General features: G+C 30.7%; 1 protein-coding gene across 1 annotated transcript; it reads left to right on the plus strand.

Annotated features, from left to right (window-relative positions):
- The first annotated feature begins 215 nt into the window (after window positions 1-215).
- LOC131150555 (uncharacterized) lies at window positions 216-7453 on the plus strand. Its single transcript, XM_058101353.1, has 2 exons — window positions 216-794; window positions 7204-7453. The coding sequence occupies exons 1-2, from the start codon at window positions 522-524 to the stop codon at window positions 7339-7341; spliced, it is 411 nt and encodes a 136-aa protein (XP_057957336.1). The 5' UTR covers window positions 216-521; the 3' UTR covers window positions 7342-7453.
- The last annotated feature ends 1556 nt before the right edge of the window (window positions 7454-9009 follow it).

Genomic DNA, 9009 nt, shown 5'->3' on the forward strand with positions numbered 1-9009 from the left:
TGAAGGCTGAAATGGCAAAACCCACATCATGATGTCGTGAGTCATTTTCTTTCCTAATTAAGACCATAGTTATATAGGGTTAACCTAAATGCTACGTCACCGCCAGCATTAAATACCATTGGAAAACAATTCAAGCCATTTTGCCCAAAATGCCCCCATTGCTTTCTCTATAAAGCCACCGTCCATGCCCAAACCCCCCTCACCTCTCTCTCCCCCTCTCTCTCTCTCTCTCTGTACAGTTCGCTTCAATTCTCAAAAGCTCGAGCAGACGAGATGAGACACATCTCAAGTTTGTGCGTGAATTTATTTCCATCTCGACCGTCCATCTTCTCCAGATCAAATCTCGAGAGAGTTCGACGGCGCTAGATTCACGCACAAACTCCTGATGCGTCTTCTCTGTACCACCTCCTTGTTCCGGGAACGACATGATTGTTTTTTATTCATCTTCTTTGAATTGTCCTATTTAAAAATTTGGCGCCATCTTCATGTTTTAATTTTCGTCTTCGTTTTTCGCCCCCTCGATGTTTTCAAGTACAGGAGATTTGAGAAGAAGGTCTTGGGAAATTCTGGATCGGATCGGGTCAGATGGCGACATGATCGTCGTTCCCGATCGATGGTCACGTGAAGTTGGTCGCGGCGACCGAGGTGGAGCTCCTGAAGAGAGCGCGACGCCACGAGAAGGCGGCGACGGAGATTCTTCAGTTCCACTGCGATTTGGTTCAGGCGATCAGAGAGCTGATCCAGCAGATAGTATTGCGCTGATCGAAATCTATACTATCGAAACCGTCATACCGGTATTTTTTTTTTTTAAATAGTGAATTTTATAAAATTAAAACATTGTTTCAAATTTGATAAAAAAAAATGTGATTAGTTGCTTTCTGTTATGCGACGTTACGCTAACTGTTAAACACGTTTCGTAATCTAAAATTAATGAGCTTGAACAGAGAAATGAAATTTTGGAAGGTGATAAATGGCTAAGATAATTCTCAAGTTAAAATGAAAATAGAAGTAGGTGAAGGTAGCTCTTATTATAATGGTTTGGATTGACAAGTGATCATTAAGGCGATTAATTTGGGGTTAGTTAAAATAATGGATAATTTTTAATGAAATCAATCTAGACTTTATTATAACTAGTCTCAATGCCTTTGAAGCTATCCAAAACAGTTGAAATGATAAATCTTAATTTCATGGAAAACAAAATGAAGTTTTGAATTGAAATAATGAAGTAGGATTTTTCTTTTTTCTGCTTTCGTAATTTTTTTCCAAAAAAGAAGATAAAAATAATAATTATTTTAATAATTTTTGCAACTTATATATATATATAACATATTACACAACTCATTAATAAAAAAAAAAATTGTACTATTTAAATTGTATCAATAGATCATTAATTTAGTATGAACTTGAGTCAATTGACTCTATTTTGATTGTGTTTTGTAAAAGTTAAATATTTTTGTCAAAAAGTGATAAAGGCATTATATGTGTGTGTGTGTATGTGGGGGAAATCTTTCCACAAATTTTGATCATAGGGATATATGTATATATGAAGGTGTTAGTATAAAAATGCAAAATGTTGTGGGTTTTGGGCGTTTGGATCAAGAATTTTATTTGAGAAAAGAAAAAAAATGAAAAATAAGGAAAAAATTTATTTTTCATTATATTTTCTTTTTATATGGAATATTATTAAATATTAAATTTTGTTTTATTATGATTAAAAATTAAGAAAATTTAAATATTAATAATTTGTAAAATCAAACTTGTGTTCATAAATTTGATATATATATATATATATATATATTTTCAGTTTTCTTAATAACATGAAAATGTGGATTTCTTGATATTCTCATTTCCTTTCTCTAAAATTTTCGAGTTCCAAAAATTTGTGGTTGTTGTCTAAACAATATTATTGTTGCCAGAAAAATAAATAGTTAATTTCAAGTGAAAAAATGTAACAAATTAAAAAGAAAAAAGTGTTATAAAAGGAGGGACTTTTGGGGAGCTTTATCAAAAAGACAATCCAACCAAATTTCTTTTTCCATTTGGAGGGATCACTCTTGACAAATTTATTCAGAAAACTTGCAAGAGAAGAAAACTATCTAACAAAAGTCTCCTCAATCTCTATGCAGAAAGTATTATCCAAAACAACTTTTTGAGCCTTATCTTTGGCATGTGCCACATAATTATATTTTTTTAACTGTCTATTTGTTAGGAGACATGAAAGATGAAGTTTTACTCTTTTAAGTTCAATACAATAATGTTTTAATAAATAAAATAATCTTCAATGTTTTTTTGCCAGTCTCAAGTTTCATTAACTTAAATTTATTAATAACAAATTAATATATAGTAATAACTTTATATTTAAGTTGTATTTCAACTATTCAAGTCATTATAGTTTGAGAATCGAGAGAACTCGTATAACTTATGTCTTGCATTTTTTAAGTTGTTTTTCTCTTAATTGTATTTGTATTATAACTTGTATGTCTATAAAGAGTATGAAAGTCATTGCATAAAAGCAACTAAATTAAGAAAAAACATACAAAACTAAGATTATTTTTGTATTGCCTTGTCAGGGGCGATCAATCGACCCAAACAAAAGGCTTGAGTGGTTGACCGATCAAAATGAATGGTCAATTAGTTTTGCTTTTCAAAGATTACAATAATCAATTTTGTACTTTAACGTTTAGTACTCGATCAACTAGTTTATGACACAAATTGACTTATTTGTACACACAAACTCTAAAAAAGAGAAAATAGTTGGACCAAGGACTCTAGATATATGTGTGTGTGTGTGTGTGTTCTTAAACTTAAGAAACATTAGAAAAGTTGTTGATATTGATTTTCTATGAGCTCAAACTCTTTCATTTCTCTTAATATCTATGGTGTTTCAATTTACTCATTTTTGAGGAAATTCTTCAAAACTCTATTATTATGATTTTGAATATTTTTTGAGAGTTGTTTTGTTGTGTTTTTAACTTGTAAGTTATTCATTGTGAGGAAATATATTTTGTCATAATCTTTTAAATTTGGTGTCGTTACCTCTATCAAAGCAGGTGAATTTGGTTGTCCTATCTTCTTATAAAAAAAATGGTGTACAAGTGTTTTTATCTCGTTAAAACAAAGGAGTACTTTAAGGTGATTTGCCTTGAGAGAGTAGGCAAAAATAATGAACAACTATAAAAGGGTTTGCATTCATCTCTTTTCTACTTTATTTATTAGATTACTTTAATATTTGTGTATTTGGTTAGTTTGTTTGATTTGTTTTAAAATTAGTATCAAGTACTTTATTTTTATTTTAATTTTTTTTTTTTTACTAAAAGAGGACGACACTTCCATTTATTTATTAATATACTCTTACTTTTGGCGAAAGAATACTATAGTTACAAGTTAAGCAAAAGAAAGATTACAAAAACCAACCAAATTAGAATAACCAAACTAAACATAACTAACAAAGAAGATAAAAATATAAACACAATCAAAATCAAATCAAAATATAGCAAACGAAATTCTAGTGTTGAATTAACAACGAACGGAATTGAGACCTCACTTATCCATTCAAAGAATACATTTTAAATAACTTGGTAGAAGGTGTTGTTATTTGTAAATTATATTATTTCCTATTTCTCTTTCTTTAACAAGGTAATCAGTCGCACTATTGTCTTCCTTATATTGATGCATCATCATGGCGTAAAAAAAAAAGGTACTTTAATTTTTAATTAAACTAATTCAACCCAATCTTAGGTTGTTACTCGGGCCAACATTTTTAGCTCTAACAAAATAAAGAAAAGAAAAGAGGAAAGAATGAATTTCTCTTTTTTAATATGATTTCAAGTCTTGCTTTTTGCTTTAGAAAAATCTATTTCTTTTTATAGAAAAGTTTGAAGCATTCATAAATTACTTGGTGGTAATTATGACAAAATCAATCAATCTATCTTGAATCAGATAAAAATTACAGGTCTAATTGATCAGACTAATGATTATTAAAAAAATGTAGCAAACTAGGAAAAAAATTATGTACAGTATTATTTAGTTTTTTTTTTTTTTAAGTCTTGGATGTGCTTGAGATTGTGAATCAAAACATCATGATGAGATTATGATTCCATAAAGTACAAATATTCCATTCATAGTAGAATATTCTACTCAAGCATGATCTTTTGTTATAAGGACCAAAGCCCACGATTCCAAAGAAATTTTTATATGGCAAAACACACACAATCATGAGTCATTGTCTTCCCTAATTAAGCGTGATTATGTTGGGGAAGAGATAGGTTATGGAGGTGATGCTTAAAAGATAGGTCCAAAAATAAACCTTCTCCAAGTCCAATAAATCCTAGGTAGGATGAATAATTATCTGAAAATAGAAATATATAACAACCAAACACATAAAATCAGTCACAATCATGAAAAGAACATCAAGATTTACATGAAAAACCCTTCAATATGAAGGGAAAAACTATAAGACTGAAGTCCACTTCCAATTTTCAACTATTTCAAAATAGTAGGTTACAATAGGTGTTCTTTAATTAAAAGTAAAGGCATACATCAACAACAATTATCAAGAATTACAAATTCTTGGTATAAAAAAATAATATGAGTCATCACTGTCAATGAGAAATGGAGAGGTCCCACTCAAAATAGGGGGCTATCGTTCAAGCCACGAAACCAAAGCTACAAAACTCCAAATGACAATCAGACCTATTAGAATGAAAAAAAGATGAGTTGTGAACAACTTGCAAAAAATGTAGCTCAATCGGGTGAGAAATCACTATTCGAGTATCAAGATCAAGCTGATTGCGTAAGCACCTTTAATCTTGAAATTTTAGCAAATTATTTTGTTCTCTTCGTCACTCTTTCTTAGTTGTCCCAAGGATTCACGAAGTTCTCTTTATTCTACAACAATAGCTTTCCAAAAAAGTGTTTATTTACTACACAAAAGATGACCCACTATCTTCCAAAGAAAACCGCACTCAATTAATAAAGAACCACTCCATTCCAAGACAACAAATGGGATACCACTAAGCACAAAGACTCTTCACTTCCACTTGGGCATTGATCAAGACTTCCAAGAGAATCATTTATACATGTAGACCATCCTCCACATAGGAGGGAAACCCAAAAAATATCCCCCCTCCTGACTATACGGAGGAATGCACCATATCGACAATCATGCAAATGTTTTATGTTTTTCCCCTTGATAAGGATTTTGTCATTATGTATAAATCATTTTAATTTCTAATAAGTTAGAATCCAATGCATCTCTGATCCAATGATATTTCACATAAATATGTTTCAATTGAGAATGAAAGGTGTGATTCTTACAACGATGAATCGCCCTATGACTATCACAATAATACATATCATTTATGCTTGAACCCAAGCTCATGTAAGAATCTTTTCATCCACAACACTTCCTTACAAGCTTCTATAATGATCCAAAAAATATTTAGGTAAAGTGATCCTAAAAATAATAATAATAATAAATAAAATAAAATAAATATAAATTAAAATTAATTTTTTTAAAAAAATAATTAAAATTTTATTAATTAAATAATTATTATTAATTTAAAATAATATTATATTATATTATAAAGTTAATATATATAGTAAAGCTTCCTAAAACTTAACTTCAGGAAGCATTTGAAGATTCATTTGTAGAGAGGTCTGCGAACAGAGCCCCCCCTCTGAATCTCATCTCCGTCTCTCCTCGTTCTCTCTCTCACTCTCTTCAATTTCTCGACTGATTTTCGTCCGATCAAAAATCAGAAAATACCGCTGGACTCTATTCTCTACCATCGACATTTTTACTGAAGTGGATTTGTCATAGGAGCGGTGTAGGCACCATTCTTGAGGTAAGGTATATTTTCCTATTTTCTCAATTTTTCCTTAGATCTTCAGTCAAATCGACGATCGGGCACCATCACGGGGTCCTAGTCGTAATCGTCGTAATTTTAATTAGAGTAACTTTTCAATTTGGGTTTCCTAGGCACCATTCCAAAGCGAGAGTGAGATTTGGGGAATTAAGTAAATTGGTTATATTTGGAGGTATAATTATTTAGTTGGAATTTATGAGTCTAAAAAATATTAAAATAGTACTTTATTTGTGATTGATTTAATGGAATTATGATTTTTGATTTAGTGTCTGGGTGAGCGCCGCAGGCAATAGTTTGGGATTCCTATTGGCGTAGTTCAAGAAACCAGGAAAGGGAATAAATTAAGTTAGTATTTTTCATAGAAATATTTACTATTTTACAGCATTTTACTTTAGGAAATTATGTATAGCGTAGAATTATGTTTGAGAAATTTACTGCTATTAACAAAAGATTGTTTTAATACATTTAATCAGGAAAAATAATTTCAGTGTAGATTTTATGAGTAGAACACGATTTACTTTTGTGTGGCATGGGTATAAAATTTTATGATTTTATGTAATGGTAAAATGCTATGTTTTAGAATAAGCATGCTATCACTGTTTCAGGAAATTGTTAAAAACAATACAGAAATATATTTAAAGTATATTATAATGCAATGGCGCAAGGGTCGTAATTTATATGAAATGACATAAGTGCCATAATTTATATGATATGATATGTCGGCGCAAGGGCCATGATGTATGATATGCTATTTTCATGAAATTATTATTATGTCAGATATTATTATGAAACAGTTATGTTCAACATATGAAACATAGTATATGATATCAGAACCTGGATGATTTAGTTTAGTTTAGTTTTCAGGAGCATGGTATCGTAGCTATATATATTCAGATTATGATAGTACAACCACACGATCAGAGTGTGGTAAGGTGACAGACGATGTGGCTTCAATGTAATTTGGAGATGTTCCCCTGGCAGTCCGAACCAGGTGGGGCAGGCCCATCGTATTTATAGATCAAAGTTTTTGATCTAGCATGGTCTGTCAGTCATTGCTAGGTCCTGCCTTCATGCCGCACAACTCAGTCATGTGAGGGTAATACATGACACAAACTAGCTATCCATTTTGGGATTTATTTCACGTGTTATATAGTTATATAAAATGATTTACATGTACAAAGATATAACATAACATGTATGTTACTTTTAGGTATGTTTATTCAGTAAATTATCAGACAATTTTCACATATATGATTTATATATAGTATATGCTTATGACACATGAAAATACCTATGTTGCCATACACTGATATTACTTTATTTCCTTTATTGATAGGTGTCTCGCCCCAACTCTAAAACATTTCAGGGAATCCAGGTAGAGGAGCGGATAGAGCTCCGCGGCGTTAGTGGTCGCTCGATCTACCATGCTAGAAGGGTAAGTCGTCATGCTAGGGTCAGATGGGTTTTTGGGTAGTATCCCTAGGGAACTTTATGATCATTTTGGGATGTATATTTATATGATGGGTTTGTAAAACTCTGGTATTGTATTTGGACGGTTGGTTTGTTTTGTATATGATGTATGTTTTCCACTACTAGGATGTCAATGATATATGACAGGTTTTTTCCCCAGTACCCACATGTCTGGGTGGATTATGTTTATGGTTATCATAAGTATTGGCATGCTATTATGTGGAAAAAAAAAAGGAATAAAGAATATATGGTAAGACAAGTCATTACAGCTTCAATTGCAGCAATAAACTCAATTTCAGTAGTAAAAAAAGCAACACATTTTTGTAAGTTTGATTGTCAAGCCATAACTCTCCCTATGAAAGTAATCAAGTACCCTAATGTAGTGTAATGTATAACATTATAATAATTATTACCATACAAATCATGTGACATAAGCTTATTTTATTACATAAATGAGTAAGTATGAAAATTTTATGATGTTATGTTAATTACATGTTTTATAATGAAAAATGATGAGATTTTTGTAAAGCTATTTTATTACATAAATTATAATGGTATGTTTTAAGAACCCTAATGGCTTGGAGATTATGATACTCGATACCGTAGCTCATGGTTACAAATTATGAGTGCAACCACATTGTTTACATAATGGTTTTATAAAGTAGTGAATTTCGTTTTAGTGCACACCTGGATCGGATCAGGACTTAATAGGAAAAAATACTTAATGATGATATTTGATTTGGTTTGGTCGGCCAACTAGTTAAATCCAGTTTTCGGACCGTACAACCCAGTCATGAGGGTAAACATGACAGTTAGTAGGCCAAAAAGAGTTTTTTTATACATATTTATATGTTTATATGAACAGGACCATCTAATAGGCCCAAATGATGATTTGAAGAAAAAGTATATATATACATATTTATATGTTTATGTGAACATAACCATCTAATAGGCCCAAATGATGATTTGAAGGAAAAGTATGCATATATATACATATATACTAGTCCATATTTAATGGCCTACCTGATGATTTATAGTAAAGAAAAGTATATACATATTTATATATGTGAACATGACTTCGTTTAGTAGGGTTAAATGATGATTTACAGGAAAAGTATAAAGGGAAGTATATATATGCATACAATTATTTGGATGAAAATAATTTATAAATGTTTTACGGTTGTTCAAATACAGTTTTTAAGAGTTACAATATTAAATATTAATTATTAAATGAATTTTAATACTGTAAAGTTCATATTAATTACTAATAATAATCTTTTCCACTTACTGAGTGTTGTCTTATCCAAAAATTATCTTACATTACAGATAGCTTTGAAGAGGGTACCGAAAATCAGGCGTAGTAAGCGCGTGAGCGGGATTAGAAAGCGAAATTTAGAATAAATATTAGTATAGTTATGTTTTTATATTTTGATTTTTTTTAAGGATGAGATATTGATATTGGAGATACTATTGTAATGAAGCCATTTAGTACTCTAGTATAAAAATAATCAAGGTTTTATTTGTTTCCACTAAATAATATTTATAGAAAGTAGCACCGTAAACCCTACTAAGTTCGGGTCACTACATGTAGACTTTCTAGTATCAACATCTTGAGGCATGTCTGCATCTGTATAACCAACAACAAAAGTTTTCCACTCCTAAAGCAAACGCA

This window comes from Malania oleifera, chromosome 3, assembly GCF_029873635.1.
Source record: "Malania oleifera isolate guangnan ecotype guangnan chromosome 3, ASM2987363v1, whole genome shotgun sequence".
NCBI classification, from domain to species: domain Eukaryota; kingdom Viridiplantae; phylum Streptophyta; class Magnoliopsida; order Santalales; family Ximeniaceae; genus Malania; species Malania oleifera.

Bases quoted from the DNA above. Each gene is read 5' to 3' on its own strand.
- LOC131150555 (XM_058101353.1), top strand. From the start codon at position 522: ATGTTTTCAAGTACAGGAGATTTGAGAAGAAGGTCTTGGGAAATTCTG. The intron at 795-7,203 runs GTATTTTTTTTT...CTTTATTGATAG, and splicing joins CTATCGAAACCGTCATACCG to GTGTCTCGCCCCAACTCTAA.